The 19,126-nt window shown below is 35.5% G+C and overlaps 1 protein-coding gene across 1 annotated transcript in view; it reads right to left on the minus strand.

The window, feature by feature from the left end:
* GRIA4 (glutamate ionotropic receptor AMPA type subunit 4) overlaps positions 1-19,126 on the minus strand; it is a 462,811-nt gene that overhangs the window by 44,415 nt on the left and 399,270 nt on the right. The window contains exons 11-13 of the mRNA XM_049889438.1: positions 14,462-14,668; positions 7,656-8,026; positions 5,543-5,741 (exon numbers count right to left, since the gene is read on the minus strand). Coding sequence (XP_049745395.1) covers positions 5,543-5,741; positions 7,656-8,026; positions 14,462-14,668 — 777 coding nt within the window. The remainder of the gene's footprint in view (positions 1-5,542; positions 5,742-7,655; positions 8,027-14,461; positions 14,669-19,126) is intronic.

Below are 19,126 nucleotides of genomic sequence, written 5' to 3' on the forward strand. Positions count from 1 at the left end.
TGTTTAATTACAAGGTGCTAAAATTTTGGCTCTGGATCCAAAAAGAAAGTAATGGAGAGTCCATTCAGACTTGAATTTCTGTGTGTGGTCAAGCCTTAGTAGCATGTACATTATTTCCATTGAGCTTCCTTTATTTATCAAAATATAGACTCTAACAAGAAGCAGCTCTTCAATAATCAATGAATATCCTGAATAACAAATTTATGAACACGTATGTCTGGGCAAAGGCAAATTATTCAGGTGGACAAAGAAAGAAACCACTAAAAACTCTTAAGTGGGATCCCAAATTTTGGTTTCATAAGATGAGAAATTAGTAATCAATAGACCAAATTAATAAACCATATAATATGGTTTGAACACCAAAGAAGGTATTTTCTGTTCATGTATATTCAAATGTTGATATATATCAAGATGGGAAATTGACACCCTATAGTGTCCTAGGAAATGTTTTATGTCATTAACACTTAAAAAATATCTCATGATATAAAAAATGTGTATGTATGCAGACACACGTGCATGCTTGTGAGTATAGATAGTGCCAGGTCACTTCTGGCTACAGAAATCCTCACTCAGGAAATTTCATGCAATGCTATGATGCAGGTGCAAAGTCTCTATGTCCTTCTAGGACACAGGAGTGCTTGGATTCAGGCCCCTCAACTGTGGAATCCACTAGCAAGACTATGTTGCCAGGTCTTATTCGTTCTATCTTTAAAAATAAAGTTCTGTTCCAGAGAGCTAACCCATCCATTTTATGAGTTCTGATCTTTGAAAAATATAAAACTCTCTGGGCCACTTGATACAGTGTGTCTGTTAACATCCATTCTGATAGTTTCAAATTTAGAGAGGTGCTGGTAAATAATATCCTTTAGGAATATAATCACTTGTCTATATATTTACAGACAATATTTATGTCTTGGAAGAAGTACAACCATAATGCTCCTTGGAAGCAAGGATGGGGAGACTCCGTCTCAAATACTTTGGACACGTTGTGGGGAGGGATCAGTCCCTGGAGAAGGACATCGTGCTTGGCAAAGTAGAGGGTCATCAAGAAAGAGGAAGACCCTTAATGAGATGGATTGACACAGTGGCTACAACAATGGGCTCAAGCATAGCAACAATTGTGAGGATGGTACAGAACTTGGCAGTGTTTCCTTCTGTTGTGCATGGGGTCACTATGAATTGGAGCTGACTTGATGGCACCTAACGACAACAACAACAATATATTTACATAACTTGAGAGTTTTCCTTCATGAAAGGGAGATTACCACTTAAATTGTATACTTAACTATGTATGCCACATTTAAAACAGAAGAGACAAACCTATCCAAACATTAGTTTAATTAAAATATTTGTTTGAAGTTTTTTAAGAATGTGTGAGTCATACATAGACGTCTATGTTAGTTATGTGGCAAATTTCCAGTTATTCTTCAGTAGCTTATTAAAGACATAGGGAACACCTAAACAAAATGAAAAAAGTTTTTTAAGGGCTTGGTAATGATTTAGGTCATTTAACTTTAGACTGCAGCATACCGTTAAAGCACATGATTCATTTCCTTTCTTAAAGGAATAAAATGTATTTAGGCTTTTGATGTATTTTGAAAGTCCATTCCTATCACATTAAGGTATAGAACATTACTTCTGCATTTGTTTAAATTTACTGAATTAAGTATACCTTTTTAAGTTGTTTTTTTTTTTTTTAAGTGCAAAAGGGAAACCCTAGTGGCATAATGGTTAAGTACTACGGCCGCTAACCAAAATGTCAGCAGTTTGAATCCACCAGGCGCTCCTTGGAAACTCTATGGGGCAGCTCTGCTCTGTCCTATAGGGTCGCTGTGAGTCGGAACTGACTCGATGGCAACGAGTTTGGTTTTTTTTTTTTTGGTAAGTGCAAAAGAGTTTAAAAGAGGTTAAATTAATTCCTTTAGAATTTGGAAGGAATATTATATACTGTAGTTACGCTATGCTTAGCACAGCTTAGGTATAATAAAAATTATGAAATATGGATTCCTAGTAGAGAATAGAGAAAAGATGAAAGTGACTTTTTTTTTTTTTTTGGAAAAAAATTAGCATGGTTTGTCACAACATAAATGTTTAGAAATTCTGATTTAAAGAGACCCTGCTTAGATAAGGTCACATACACATGGTAAAGGGGGCAGAAATCAAGAGAAGACACTGGGGATAATATCCCTGTGCCTCATCTGGGACTGCAAGAAGGTGCTTGCTAAGGACTGAGGGCAAGCAAATATTTATAAATTTAATGAGGTAGACTAAAATGAGGAACTTTCTGCAGACTCAGCAGGCTCATGCCATTCAGATGACTTTGACTCATAGAGAACCACAGGGTTTCTAAGGCAGTAGATATACACAGGAGCAGACTGCCACATCTTTTTCCTACAGAGCAGCTGGTGGATTCTAACCACTGACCTTTTGGTTAGCAGCTGAGCACTTAACCACTGTGCCACCAAGGTTCCTAGCAAGCTCATAAGGAGAGTGGTAATGGAACTTTTTAGCTCCTAAAAATTTCATCTGTGATATCTACTTAAAAATCAGGTTTGGGGACTCAACATGCCCATGGGAGTAAAAACAGAGATAATATAAAAAAAATATTTTTTAAATCAGAAAATTATCCTCAGGTTTATTTGTTTCCTCTTTATCATGAAAGCTAGCACATGGGAAACTATTTGATTTAAAGCACTGTTTTAGTACTCAGGACAACTCTTACAGTTTAAAAAATGTGCTGTCCTTTTAATTCCCCCATTATGAAGTACTTTGCCCTTTCTGCTTGCAACAAAAATACATATAAATGCCATGTGTTATAAAGTTTACATTGTTATCATGTGAGTTATTTCACTCTTCCAGTAGGCTGTGCAGTAAGACTGAAGTTGTAGTGAGAATTCATAAATGCATTATTTGATGAGATTATAAACCCTGAGGTAGAAATCTATTGCCTTTATGCACTCTTGATTTCACTGACGACTGAAGAAGGCACTGGATAAAATTTGCAGTGAAATGAAAATCAGTGTATTTTTATAAAGTGTATAATAATGTAAAAGAACCTAAACAACAAAGGCTGTCATGAAGTGACAAGCACAAACTTTCCTTAAATGGTTCCATCTTTACGCTTAATAAGGTAGGTGCCCAGAACATGAAGCATATCTAGTTTTATAATGGGGCAAAAATGAGGCAACGGTTGAATTTAGATGTAATTTTCCCCCATGGTCTAATTCTTTTTCTAGCTGATTATGACTGAGACATTTTTTGAAGGGCTGAGTATAGGTCACTGCCTAAGGCAGCTTAGTAGAGCTGACAGATGTACGCTTCCTATGAGAAAACTTTTCTGACAAGTACAAAAATACCCTTCACGTTCTGTTTCCTCAACCCGTCAGACAAATGGTTTATTTAAACCAGGTCGTCATCTAAGGGAAGAGGAGGGAGAAAACAGGGTTGGAAACGAATGAGATTTTTATCAGAGAACCCGAAATTATGCATGTCTGAGAGTATGCTGCCAGGGAAAATTATTTTCTTGTCCCATTAGGGTTCAAAGTGTTCTGCAACAATAAATGTCTATACTTGTCAACATCTTCCAATTTTAAAACTGAATTTGGGTGAGAGAGAATGGAAACAGGGCATGGAGATTGCACAGCTTGTATGGAAGACGTCTATAAATCTCAGAAGCAGATTTCCTCATTCCTGTATTTCTTATCAATGTACTCTCTTATCTTCCTCACCAGTTTTTAGGATTTGAGCAGCTTTTTTTTTTTAAACTCTATAAAGTTTAGAAATAAACTTATTCAGCGTGCCTCATGCTAAAATGCTTTACAGTGAGTTAGTTTTGGATTTTTTCTGGGACATGACATTTCTTTTTCTATTTATCACTCCAGGCACAATGACTGACCAGTAAATATTTTCTTTATTCAAATGAAAATCAGGCATCAATTTTCACTAAAATGCAAGTGATAACACAAGCTCGTATTTCATGTTGATGTATATGCAGAGTAGTTTCTAGACAAAATAAATTTTACCTACTTACTTTTGGGTGGGAGCAGTTAAGAATTTACAGATTTCCAGCAAGGTACTGAAATTATGCTAAAATGTGTCGAAAAGTATATTTCTATTATTAAGCTGTAGAGATTGGGATGCACTCAATCTATACAAAAAGTTTGTTAATGAAGCTTACCCATTGAATATTGTTAATAAAAATCTGTTGTCATGACTGTTACAGATTTGAAAAAATTTACAAATTTTTTTAATTAACTTAGAAATTTACTAACACTCCAAACTGTTGACAAGAACTTGGTTGACTGGACAGAGCCTTTTTAAGACTGGGTTTGACTGAGTTTCTGAATGATTTGTTCTTGATTTAGTATTATGTAAAAATTTGTAGTAAATTTGGACACTATAATCAAATCTTATTTTAAAAAAGAAATAGCTTACTGAAACTCAAGTACATGAAAGTTAAGACTGGCTTACGAGGCAGAACACTTTGTTGTTTTTAATTTCCAAGCTGAGCAAGAAAATTAAAAATATATACATTTAAAATTATAATCTAATTTCTCAAGTAGTGTTTATAAGCATAAACAAAAAGAACTATTATTACTTTCACATAAAATCTTAGGAAATAGAAAAATGTATCTTATCTCCTAAAATATTATATATATCAATCTTCAGACAACTGAAATGAAATATAAAATGTGTTCATTATAGCCTCGTTAAATAGTTCTGAACATATCACTCTTACTTACTGCTTGTTTATTTCTTGCTTCTGAAGTCACAAAATGAGCCCTATCTTTCTGATCAGATATTACCAAATGTGTATCTCTGGATGTAAGCAGAACGAGAGGAGAGAGTTCACTGATCAAAAGATTCATCTACATAATGGAACAAACAACTAAACAAAGAATCTGTAATTCTGATGGTGAGTTAAAGTAATCATCCATACATGAAGTCCAATTTCACCAGTTTGAACAATTTTATCTGCAAAAGCAGAGAAATCAGTGCAAACTAAATACTATACAGTGTCTTATAATGGCATCCAAAACTTAATAGCCTTGCTGCCATTATCTTGTGAGAAGGCAAGTATGTTGGTTTAAAATCAATTGTTATAGAATAGATTATAGAATAATGTAACTCACATAGGCAGTATAACCTGCAATTAATGATTTGGATTTCAAATGCCGCAAGTTAAATCTACTCAACTTAAAGTCTTGCATCGTTTTAGCCCCAAAGTATATATAAGTCTTGCTAGATTCAGTATCATGGTAGCATTACTAACATTGGAATTTTTTGATATATTATAAAGTTATTCTAATTACATTTTCATTGTTACTATTCCTTTGCACTGGTCCCTCTTACAAATGAATGAATCAATTAGCTTTTAAAAATTAAATTGATTATAAAATCTAAGTTAAAGTATGAGTATTATACGTAATAGTCAACATTGTGTTTGCAAAACCTATAATAGCTACAGCCCATGATATAATTGCAAAATTGCCTGAATCTCAAAATTGTGAAGATATCTTTGTTAGTTTCTCCCTTAACTTACCCTAAAGAATTCCTTTGTTGATCCTGAATCCAGGGTTCCATAGGCAATTTCTGTCTGTTTGGCCAGGTCTTCCGCACTTTCTATGGGGGAGACCATTCGCTCAACGGTCAGGAAAGCAGCGAGGTTAGCAGTATAAGATGATATAATGATGAGTGTAAAGAACCACCAAACACCTCCAACAATTCGACCTGAGAGGGATCTAAACATGGATAAGATAATGCACGTTTTCCTTTCTCTAACCAACATACTGCTGAATGAAAAGGAATACCATCAACACATCACGTATGTTTTAAAATAACAATTGCCAAGTATTGTTTTATTTTCTGATAAGAGTACTCAAGAATGACTGTAGTATTTCTGAACAATATGATGTCTTTTCTGCTACAGGTAATGTGCTACTGAAAATATGGACAAATTTTCTTTTTCTTTTTTAATTGGTAGAAATGTGAAACCTTAATGTGTTTCCTTTGGTTATTGAAGAGAAATACACACTTAAATCCATTGATACCCTTCCCCATCATATTTTAGCATCTCTGAAATTAGGATGCAGCTTACAGTTGATGACAGAGGGGAGCACGGTACCATGGTTTAATTGGCAGCTTTGTTTCTTTCTTAGGGGCATATAAAATAGTGATGCATCTTAACAATGGCTAGAGTCTCCAATTTGATACAAGTTGGTAGGTGCCTTTTTGAGACTGAAGGATAGAGCCTATTTTTACCTTCACTCAGAGCCCTGCCAGGATGGATGGGCATATGCCAACGTAGGGCTGGGCGATAAGAGGCTCTAGGGCTTGTCTCAAAGTGACTGTAGTTCAGAATTGTTTTTGGTATCATATACCATTTCTGATCTTACTGGAGGATGGGCTGTGTCCTAAGGCATCTTTACATGTACTGGTATAACATTTTTCTCTCATCACCTTTTCTCTGGCTGTCAAGGGTATGTGGATGAGTACAAGTGCAGGTGAAAAGTGAGAATGAGCTGAATGAAAAATCTAGGACATGGATAATCGATCTTCCGCATTGACTATCAAACAATTTAAAATTCCTGCGTCCAATTCTTTTTCATTTGAGGAACCATTAAAAAAAAATTTCCACAGCATTCTCAAATTTAAAAAGTTCCCTTCACCTTTATTATATAAGTGCCATCTATTGGTTTGAACTTACTATTTGCTTAATCCTGGCTCTTAAAAACCATTACTTGATTTGCTTTGACTTTTTTCTCACTTCATTAATAAAAAGTTGTTGATTGACTTTTTTAAGGTATTGGAAATTTAAGCACATTTATAGTTTTCCTGGGTCTTAAGGAACACAAATGGCATTGTGCCCAAAATCTCTCTTTTTGAGAAAGCATACCTTTCACAAAAAAAAAAATCCATATATTTGTGAATAATGAAATTCAATTATTAAATTCAATACTTTGCTTCTTCGTCCTTCAGCTAGTTTCCCTATGGGAGAAATGTGTCATTTTTTTCTTGCAACAGGAGATTGGCTGCCTTTTTGCAAACATAACTGAGTAACGTCTTGGTGGCATCCAAAGGAAGGGAGCCCTGATTCCTCAGATATGGAAAAATCTTTTTGTAAAACAACTCACATAGTGTTAAAATTGCTGGTTCTTTGCCCACTGACAGCTTGTTCATGAGTTGTTATATAAAACAATGCATACATGGTACCTACTATACAGACTCCGTGGCAGAAATCTCCAAGATATATGGGATGAAAATCAACATTAATTTTTAAAAATGAGCCACACTAGCAATGCTTGCTTCTGAAAAGGAGATGAAATGAAAATGAATTCCTGTTCTTACAATTTAGGTTTTAGTTTCCATCTGTCAAACCACTGAATGAAAGATTAATACTAAATAATTCTGAGAGTTCTGATGGGTTGCATAAGTTACATATTTATTGGAAAAGTTAATCTTTATAATGTATCCCATTTTGTGCTAACTTGGAAGAAATGGAGTACGAATATACGTACGTTAATCTGGGAATTACAAGTTTTTTGGCATTTCAAAGAATTCTCTGCCTTCCAGGAAAGAATATGTAGAGAAATGGTCTGCACAACATGCAGATTTACTAGGGAATTGGTGAAGAACTTGAGTATTTAGAAACTAACCTGGGTGAAATGTCACATCCTTGCTGCATAAAAGCACCCAGGGAAAACCAGAGGCTGTTAAAGATGCCAAACTCATTGGGAGGCTGGTCGCTCGGTCCCTCCTTTCCATCTTCTGGCTCTTCTGTGTGCCACTCATATGGGCTAAACCTACTAACTAGGAACAAGACCACGCTGACACCAATGTAGGCAAAGACTATGCACATCCAAATCTCATAGGCCAGAGGGTCCAAGAAGGAAAACACTCCTGGTTTAGATTTCTGAGGCTTTTTGATCATGATAGATATGCCCAGACTCATGAAGGGCTTAGAGAAGTCGATGACCTCCTCTCGAACCAAAGTGATTGTCAGAGGGGCAATAGCAATCTCTGCTTTCTATAAAAGAAAAGACACATGAGAAAGCACAGAGGTCAAGGAATTTCATGAAGGAATTAGAACTGGATCAACCCACTCAAACCTAAGCAACTATGCATTCATTCTACATTTTTTTTGGATTGCCAACAACGAATAAGGCCTATGATAAATACCAAGAACAGTATATTTGTTTTCATAATAAAATATATCACTTAAATTACACAAAACATTTTTATTGGTGCTGGTAATTAGATATGAGGAAGAGGAACAGAGAAAAAGTGGCCATAAGCAAAATAACTTGAACTCAAATAACCATGTTAGTGTTCAAGAATTTGGAAGCGGCCAGAGAAGAAGACTTAACGGCCTTTCCATACGTCTGAATTTCTGAATTTCTTGGCCAGGAATACTGCTGTGTTGCAGCCTTTTCTCTTTTTCATGTGGAAAGTTGCCACTTATTCATTACTTGGCTACCCCTTACTATTATGAATTGCAAATTTCAAAACAGTCTTTTCATTTTTATGCCTTTCCAGTTATGAGAAAGCCAATTATAAAGTCTGTTTGTATAATAAAATAAAACTATTGTTTGACAATATTTTCCAACTCAGCACACACACAAAAATGTGGAAATTGGCATTTATTTCTTGCTATTCACATACTTTGATCTTCTACTTGCAGTTAAAAAAAAAAAAAGATTTTGGTAGATTCAATGTTCAGATATTATGATCATAAGCTATCAGCTTCTGTTTTCTTAGTTTTGTGATTTTGCTCAATTTTCTGAGACGGTTTTAATTTCTCCAAAATGAAGACTATCCTATTTACCTCTCGGTGTCATTGTGAGATTAACTTTAAAAAACTTTAGTGAGCCTTAATTGAGAGATTATGTGCCTGACCCTGATCTGTTTTAAATTGCCTCTCATTTAATCCTACAACAATATTATGTTTATCATTGTTCTAGAGGTGCTGAACTAAGGCTCAGAAAGGTGAGTTTTCCCTATCATACCAGCTCGGGGATCTGAGCCTGCGCTTCTTCAATTAACTCATGGTACCTCAATAACCTAATGAAATAAAGTACTGTGAAAAAATTTGTGAACTGTCACATAGCATACAAAGAAAAGAGTGTTTTTAAAATTATTTATTTTAAGAGGAAAATACTTTGACTCAAAACGGAATCAGAATCACTATCAGACACACATGTTCTTACCTAGAGGCTGCCATTTGCACATTCACTCTTAATAACGCTCAAGCTCCTGATTTGATGTTACAGTCAGCAGCTTGATACGAGGGCAACTGGAGGGGTATGATGGAGAGAGCATGCCGGCTGTCCTGCTGTCCATTGAGAGACTGAGAATTGATTGTGTACACCTTCAAGTTTGAGTAAACTTGTCAAGTCAGCTCCGACTCATACCAACCCTAACTACAGCAGAACGAAAAACTGCCTGGTCCTTCACCATCCTCACAATCATTTTTATGCTTGAGCACATTGTTGCAGCCACTGTGACAACCCATGTCATTGAAGGTATTCTTCTTTTTTGTTGACCCACTATGTCCTTCTCCAGGAACTGGTCCCTCCTGAAAACATATCCAAAGCCTGTGGCACGAAGTCTCGAAATCCTTGCTTCTAAGGAGCATTCTGGCTGTACTTCTTCCAAGACAGATTTGTTCATTCCTCTGGAAGTCCACAGTTTATTCAATATTCTTCGCCAACACCATAATTCAAAAGCATCAATTCTTCTTTGGTCTTTCTTATTCATTGTCCAGCTTTCGCATGCATATGAGGTGATTGAAAATGCCATGGTTTGGGTGAGGTGCACCTTAGTCCTCAAAGTGACATCTTTGCTTTTCAACCCTTTAAAGTGGTCTTTTGCAGCAGATTTGCCCAACGTAATGCATCATTTGATTTATTGACTGCTGCTTCCACGGGCGTTGATTGTGGGTCCAAGTAAAATGAAATCCTGGACAAACTCAATCTTTTCTCTGTTTATCACGATGTTGCTTATTGGTCCAGTTGTGAGGAGTTTTGTTGTCTTTATGTGGAAGTACAATCCTGAAGGCTGTGATCTTTGATCTTCATCAGTAAGTGCTTCAAGTCCTCTTCACTTTCAGCAACTAAGGTTTGTCATCTGCATAACGAAGGTTGTTAATAAGTCTTCCTCCAATCCTGATGCCGTGTTCTTCATATACTCCAGCTTCTCAGATTATTTGCTCAACATATAGATTGAATAGGTATGGTAAAAGGATACAACTCTCCCGCACTCCTTTCCTGACTTTAAAGCATGCAGCATCAATTTGTTCTGTTCTAACGACTATCTCTTGATCTAGGTACAGGGTCCCCATGAGCACAATTAAATGTTCTGGAATTCCCATTCTTCAAAATGTTATCCATGATTTTTATGATCCACATAGTCGAATGCCTTAGCATACTCAATAAAACACAGGCAAACATCTTTCTGGTAGTCTCTGCTTTCAGCCAAAATCCAGCTGACATTGGCAATGATATCTATCCCTCATTCCATGTCCTCTTCTGAATCTGGCTTGAGTTTTTGGCAGTTTCCTGTTGATATACTGCTGCAAATGCTCCTGAATGATCTCCAGGAAAAGTTTGCTTGTTTATGATCACTATGAGTTGGAATTGGCTCGATGGCAACAGGTTTTTTTTTTTTTTAAATGATATTGTTCATTTGTTTCCAAATTCTGTTGCATCACCTTTCTTTGGAATGGACATGACTATGGATACCATCCAGTTGGTTGGCCAGGTAGCTGTCTTCCAAATTTCTTGGCATAGACAAGTGAACACTTCCAGTGCTGCATCTGTTTGTTGAAACATCTCAATTGCTATTCTGTCATTTCCTGGAGCCTTGTTTTTCACCATTCCCTTCAGTGCAACTTGGAATTCTTCCTTCAATACCATCAGTTCTTAATCATATGCTACTCTGGAAATGGTTAAACATAGACCAGTTCTTTTTGATACAGTGACTCTGTGTATTCCATCCATCTTCTTTTGATGCTTCCTGTGTCGTTGAATATTTTCCCTGTAGAATCCTTCAGTATTGCAACTCAAGCCTTAAATTTTTCTTCAGTTTTTCAGTTTGAGAAATGCTGAGTGGATTCATCCCTTTTGGTTTTCTAACACCAGGTCTTTGCACATTTCATTATAATACTTTGTCTTCTCAAGCTGCCCTTTGAAATCTTCTGTTTATCTCTTTTACTTCATCATTGCTTCTGTTCCCTTTAGCTACTCCAAGTTCAAGAACAATTTTCAGAATCTCTTCCGACATCCATTTTTGTCTTTTTGATCTTTCCTGTCTTTTTAATGACTTCTTATTTTCTTCATGTATGATGTCCTTGATGTTATTCCACAACTTGTCTGGTCTTTGGTCATCAGTGTTCAGTATATCAAATCTATTCTTGAAATGGTCTCTAAATTCAGGTGGGATATAATCAAAGTTGTATTTTGGCTCTCGTGGACTTGTTCTAATTTTCTTCTTCTTCAACTTGAACTCGCGTATGAGCAATTGATGGTCTGTTTCACAGTCAGCCCCTGGCCTTGATCTGACTGATGATATTTAGCTTTTACATCATTCTTTCCATGTAGTTGATTTGATTTCTGTATTACTACATCTGGTGAGGCCCACATGTATAGTTGCCATTTATGTTGTTGAAAAGTGTATTTGCAATGGAGAAGTCATTGATCTTGCAAAGTTCTATCATGTGATTTCCAGAGTCATGTCTATCACTAAGACCATATTTTCCAACTACCAATCCTTCTTCTTTGCTTCCAACTTTTGAATTTAGTCACCAGTAATTATCGATGCATCTTGATTGCATGTTTGATCAATTTCACAATGGGAAAGTTGGTAAAAATCCTCAATTTCTTCATCTTTGGCCTTACTGTTGGCATGTAAATTTGAATAATAGTTGTATTAACTGATCTTCCTTGCAGGTGTATGGATATTATCTTATCACTGACAGCATTGTACTTCGGAATAGGTCTTGAAATGTTCCTTTTGATGATGAATGCAATGCCATTCCTCTTCATTTTGTCATTCCCAGTATAGTAGACCGTATGATTTCCTGATTGAAAATGGCCAGTACTAGTCCATTTAAGCTCACTAATGCCTAGGATATGGATCTTTTATGAGTTCTATTTCATTTTTGATGATTTCTAATTTTCCTAGATTCATTTTTTTTCATATTTCATACATTCCAATTATTAATGGATGTTTGCAGTTGTTTCTTCTCATTTTGAGTTGTGCAACATCCGCAAATGAAAATCCTGAAAGCTTACTCCATCCTTGTCATTGAGGTCAACTCTACTTTGAGGAGGCAGCTCTTTCTCAGTTGTACTTTGAGTGCCATCCAACCTGAGGTGGCTCATTTTCCAGCACTATATCAGATAATGTTCTGCTGCTATTCATAAAGTTTTCACTGCTAATTTTTTCAGAAGTAGACTGCCGGAATATAAAGTCTCAGGTTGGTAAAAAGTGTTTAAGAGATGTGGAATTAGATTTCTTTTGTGACAAAGGTGGATAATTCAAGGGGCAGAGATTGTTACATTTAAACCTTGGCTGAGTGGGTGATAACTTAGCATTAATAACCACTACATTGTCTTCTTTCTGAGAACTGCATGACTTTAGGACTTTCTGCTACTGTGACGTGTATTACTGATAGGATTTTTTTTGTTAATAATGCTACTCTTTCCTCAAATCTTTTCTTTTCTTTCATTATTTACTCACCCCTCCTCCCATAAAATGTCGTCAGAACATTTGCAATGGGGTAGGTAGGGATTTCTCCTACAGAGGAGAGATGTGTGACACATATCCTAGAAAGTCACTCGGGTTAGTTACACTGTCCATAACTTGATAATTCAAGTGTGATTTTTTGAGATGAAATACTCAATAGTGTTTTCTGAAGGAAACGAATTGCTATAGTTGTCACAGCTTGGATGACATTCACATTTAAAGTTTTCTTACTGTATCAAAAGTTTAAAATATTACCAAGGAACATAGGTTTTAGAAACTATTTCTCTTAAAAGTTTAGATTAGACAGTAAAGCTCAATATGAAATTGTCCATGAAGTCTGTAGTAAAATACCTTTTGCTTTTTTAAAACTGCATTTTTCCCCCCTCATTTAGGGTCACCTAGCCAGTCAGCAGTTTTTTTGCAAGGATATAAAACTAACCAATTGCTTTATAATGTCAAACAACCTTCTTTCTGCTGAGGGTTGAGCAACTGTACCGTACCATGCACAGGATGTTCATCGCTTCGTGGTCTGAAAAGCAAGACGCAGGATCATGGAACTACTGAATTGAGGCTCTGGCTCAGAAGGTGGGTCCCTCTGTAGGCTTCAGTTATATTCTACATCTTTCTACCTAATTCTTTCCCAAGAAAGGGTGACTCTCTGTGTAATTTCTCATTTTAAAGAGGTCTTATGAGAATTAATCAGAGTATGCTTTGAAGATGAAATTTGCGACATATGAATTCAGCATGATTGGCTTATAGCAAATTTTAGAATACATTTCAAGTGTCTCTTAATTTTTAATTGGCTACTCAATGAATAGAGCTTACTGTGAGCTGTAGGTATGGCTTTTGGACTTTTGAAATATCATACAGGCTGTCACCATCATTAAGTATTTGATAACTGTCAGTGTGATTTTGACACTTTGTGCTGGTAGCTAAGGAGACCGAGCTTGTTCTCACTCAGGCAGGAGTGTCTACGTTGTATTTGCTCTCGGCTATGAACGTGTACACTCAATATGTGGTGCACATAAGAAAAGGGCATTGCACACTTTCATGCGAGGCCTGCTGTGGAATAAATTCTATGTTTTGTGTTTTCCTATTATATATGCTAAAATGATGGTATTGCATACAGTTTAAATTTATTGCATTTAGCAGAAATGTAAGAATCTCACATTAAAAAATATTGGTGAATATTTTAGAGACTCTGAAGTATTGCCTGTGTAGGGATTGATTCACCAATTACAGAAAAGCTATTTATAAGTAATGAAAAATAACAATATAAATTTGCTAAAATAATGTCCATATTTGTACTATTGAAAGAAATCTGTCCCTACAATTATAGAACAACAAATTACTAATGGATTTAATTTTGTAGTTGCCAAAATACCTATGGCAGAGAAGCATCAAGCTAAAAAAACTAGTCAACAGAGAGATCCTGAGGTCAGTGCTTTTTTAAGAGGACAGCATACTCTTAATTCTTATCTTTTCCCTGATGTTGAAGATTCCGATTGTCAACTTCTCTCATTGTTTGGAAATTGCAATATTAATGTAACAGAGAAACATCTGACTACTGTATCTGTTTCTTTGAATGTAGCTGCAAATTAAAACAAAACAAAACAGAAACCCAACAGCAGTGGACATTTTAACGTCGATATGTGCCCACGTGGAAAGAAGTTTCAGGTTTACGTAAGTAAATTCTTCAATAAATTGATTTGCTTACCCCATAAACAAGCTCTCCTACCATCCCATTCCAGATTTTTGTGTCTGCATCTCTTGCTCCATATTTTCCATCAGGGACAATGGCAATTTTATACTTGATACCAATATGTTTTGCAATTTCAGATGCCAAATCTACACAGTATCCTTCATACTTGTCATTTCCTTCGAACATTTCATGATTCTTCTTGTACATAACATATGGGGATTCCTATAATGAGAGAAGTAGAACTGTAAAGGAGAAATTATAAAACATGCAATTTGAAAACCTTTATGTAATTTCTTAGTTTCAGCATTTGAAAAGATTATATTTAGTAGTAATATACATCCTGACTTTGTGTGGCTAGAAATCAATAATAAAACGTATGAAAATGTAAATATGCTTAGAAGCACATTACATTTTTTTTTTTACCTTGGATACTCAAAGTGAAATAATTAAAATAATTTTCTGTTGAGTGATTATTATATACCTATCACTGTGTCTGTGATAGGAAAAATGTCCATTAATAGTTGTCTAAACCCTTTGCCATAGAGTCAATTCTCAATTACAGTGACCGGGTAGGACAGAGTAGAACTGCCCCACAGGGTTTCCAAGGAGCGCCTGGTGGATTCAACCTGCCGACCTTTTGGTTAGCAGCTGAACTCTTAACCACTATGCCACCAGTGTTTCCAATAATAAAAAAATATATATATAGTTGTCTACAAAACCAAACACCAAACCCACTGCCATCGAGTCAATTTCGACTCATAGCGACCCTTTAGGACAGAGTAGAACTGCCCCATAGAGTTTCCAAGGAGCGCCTGGTGGATTCCAACTGCCGACCTTTTGGTTAGCAGCCCTAGCACTTAACCACTACGCCACCAGGGTCTAGGAAGCATAAATTATAATCTTTGGCAATGAAATTAATATTTCAAAAAAAGTCTCAAAAGAAAAGACTATTCAGTAGTTCCAGCTTCATGTATTGAAAAGAATCATTCAAGGCCACATTCTGAATCTTGTTTAGCCACATTAGACTGTGACCTCCTTTAGGAAAATGACTAGCTCATTTTTCTTTGATCTCTACCATTTTAGCAAGACGCCTTTCTCCGAGCAGGAACTTGCCACATAATTGTTCAAAGAATAAATGAACTAATTGTTGAAAAATCTTATATAGTTACTTATTTGCATTAAATTTGGTTTCCTAGTGTTGTCTGATATTTTGGCTTTAAGTAGGTTTTGTGCTCCACGAATTTGAATTCTATTATAAAATGCATCTCCAATGGAAACTAATAATTTTTCTCCAGTTGTGACAAGCACACACTTCAAGTGATGTTTCCATTTAGTTTTCTAAGCAACGGAGACAGAAAATATGATGAAAAATTATTTTAAAAGTCCTAATAAAATGCAAAGATTTACTGTTTTTTTTTTTTTAATAACAATTGCAGAGCTCTCAGTTAAAAAAAAATACAAAGAATTCTACCCCCCACCAAAAAACAAAAACAAAAACATTTAAAGACCATCAACTAAAGAGATATGTTAGCAAAAAAATCACTTGATTTCAGAAATGGCAACTACAGCCACCAACCAAAAGACAGGCTTGGTGAATAGCTAATCGGTAGAGAACTCCAGGCTGTGGCTGAGTTTTCCCTTTCATTTGCAGACCAGGAGTGATCATCACTGACCATAGCATCACTGAGACCAATGGCATGTGTTTATATTTCATAATTGTACCATAAAAGACTTTTAATAATCTCTCATAAATATCTTTTCTTTTTCTCCAGCAAATTCTTAATTGGGAAAGTTGAACTTGCTTTTGGGAGCTGGATTAGAAGACAATCTACTTTGCATAATGTGGCAGTTCATCCAAATTCTGAGTTTAAGTACTTCGTAAATGTAGAAACTACTTTCAAAACTTAATAAGAACAGTAAATTACATGATATGAGGTTTTCTTATAATGATGCCCTAAATGAGTAACTCTGCAGTGGCCATTGTCCAGGATTTGGTCTTTATATTATCTTCTTAAATTCTGCCTTAGGTTGAAATGGCCAAGTGAACTGAAAGTCTCCCGTTCTTCTTTGAATTTGATGAGTATTTTAACGCTGGACTTGGGTAACGAAAGTTTCTCTGCTTATAAATTGAAGGCGACTGATCGCCTCTCCTTTAAATAGATGAAAATTGTGTATTAGTTCACCTATAACATTCTGCAAATATAAAGGGTTTTGTAAATTATAAATGACATCATGAAAATTGATGAGTTGTTGCAAAGCATTGTTAATTTCTAATTTATGCTATAAAATATTAGTAGTTATTATGAGCTATTTCTTTTATTTTCTCTCTTTTTTAAAAAATAGCCTAATTAAAACATGGAAGAGCATGTTCAAAAGAGCAAGAGCCCTGTATTAGAAAATGTTTGACATTCTAATTGAAATGGCTGCACAGCTATTACTTATTTATAACTATTAGTATAACAAGTTTAAGGCTTTTTAAAAGGTGGTATAGGTAAGGTTTCCATTTGATACTCATATTGAAGGTCAATTTTAAAATGCCTGAAATACTTGAATACTTATGCATTTTACCCTTTAAGTATACATATTACCCTATTAGCCTGTGTGCAGAAGTTCCTCAAGCTAGTATGATCATTTAATTTGCTAAAAGCTGTATTCTTCTTGTTTAATCAACAAACATTTTTTAAGCATCCACTGTGTGCCAGGCACTTTTCTAGGAGCTAAGGAAATAAAAGTAAATAAAATATACCCTTTATCCTCTTGCAATTAAAGTCACTGAAAATTCTTTGTAAAAGTGGTAAAGGGGCAAGAGGGAAGAGGGACAATAATACAGTAACATATATTAGTGAAAATAATAATAATAAAAATAATAATAGCTATTATTTATTTGGAAATGCTGATGGCGTAGCGGTTAAGTGCTACGGCTGCTAACCAAAAGGTGGGCAGCTCAAATCCACCAGGCGCTCCTTGGAAACTCTATGGGGCACTTCCACTCTCTCCCGTGGGGTTGCTATGAGTCAGAATTGACTCAACAGCAATGGGTATGGGTATTATTTATTCAGCTCTTACTCTGATTCAGATATTTTACCTGTACTCTTTCATTTACTTCTCACAATGACATCTTGAGGTAGGCATTCCCTATTTTGCAGATGAAAAAATTAAGGCTCAAAGAGGTTAAACAAATTATTCATTTTCACAGGGCTTGCAAGGGGCAGAGCTGGGATTTGAACCTATGTTTTGAAATATTTGAGAAACTTTGGAAAATATTGCATCTCTCCACAATATATACAATGATTTGAGATTTCATATGATTTAACAAGAAAGGAGACAAGATTAAAAATATATTTCTGCATTTTTTCCTGAATGAAATTCTTAATAGAAAATCTTGAGTGAACAATGTAGATAAAACCTTTCCATTTCTCCTCATAGTGTCTGGCACATAGAAGGTGCTCAATAATATAAAGATTTCCTGGCCTAACGGTGTGTCTCAATAGGAAAATCACTGCAAAGTAATTATATTAAGATATTCTGATTCAGCTCTTCAAAAGAAAAGTAAATGTTAACCAGTGCTAGGTCATCTCTTCTGAAATAGACTTAGGTATATGAGCAAAAAAAATATTTAGTGTCTTCTTGCCCCCTCCCACTTTTTTTGACAGCTGTAGCCACATCAGATAGATCTTTGTTTTCCTGAGCCCCCACCCCTACAAAAAAGGGCTAAAAAGTGTTCAGCTGGCTGAAGATGATGATTAATATGGAATTTAGCTAGACTTCTTGCACAACCAGGAGCATAAACAAGTATTAAAATTCGGGATGAGTGGTGCACACAGCGTAAGAGAAATATGATCACACTTGGGGAGGTTTGAAGGGAGCTCTACCCAGTTTCGTGGAGTCTGTGTCATTTTGCTGTTCTTCCATGTCAAATCCAAATGGGTAGCAAATCCTCATCAACACTCCAACCTCCCCCCTTGCCTTACCCCTAATCTGATAATTTGTCTACAAACAGCTTTTAAACCTCTACATACTTGGGCAGATTTAACACTAAGTTTTGGGGTTAACAGGGACGAATAAAATATTCAGTCTTTTCAATGTAACGAAAAATCACCAAGCAGGATTTGTGGGGCATCTTTGTAAAGAAGTTTTATAGGAGTGTCAAGTGTTCAATTGTGGATTCAAACAGGCATCAGAGGAATGGAATATAATAGCCTCTTCCTTCTCCTTAAGAAATTAGCTTCCATCTTTCTTATCTACTACCATGCTCTACAGGGCAATATATTCTTAGAAGCTATATTGAAATGCATTCCTTCTTAGTGATTATGAGTTTATTTATTGAAACAATTTTCATAATGGATGGTCTTCTACATCTGCTCTGCTATTTCAGAGAGAAAACATACTTTGTTTAAAGCTGTTATATTAGGGCTTAGCTTGCTTATGAAAATGTTTGTGTATATGAATTAAAATGATTTCCAATCTACCAAGAAAAAAATTCATTTGGGATTATCTGTATTTCACAACAGTGAAACTGTTGAAAAAAAGATACTTATTAGAAAGGTTCCAAGATTTTTAAATATCACAAACATAAGCACTATTGAAGACATAAACATATTGAAGACAGTTAAAATTAAAAAAAAAAAAATCTGTAGGATCAACCAAAGTTATTTCCTATGCAGGTATTTGTGTTTCTCC

Source organism: Elephas maximus, chromosome 7, assembly GCF_024166365.1.
Source record: "Elephas maximus indicus isolate mEleMax1 chromosome 7, mEleMax1 primary haplotype, whole genome shotgun sequence".
NCBI classification, from domain to species: domain Eukaryota; kingdom Metazoa; phylum Chordata; class Mammalia; order Proboscidea; family Elephantidae; genus Elephas; species Elephas maximus.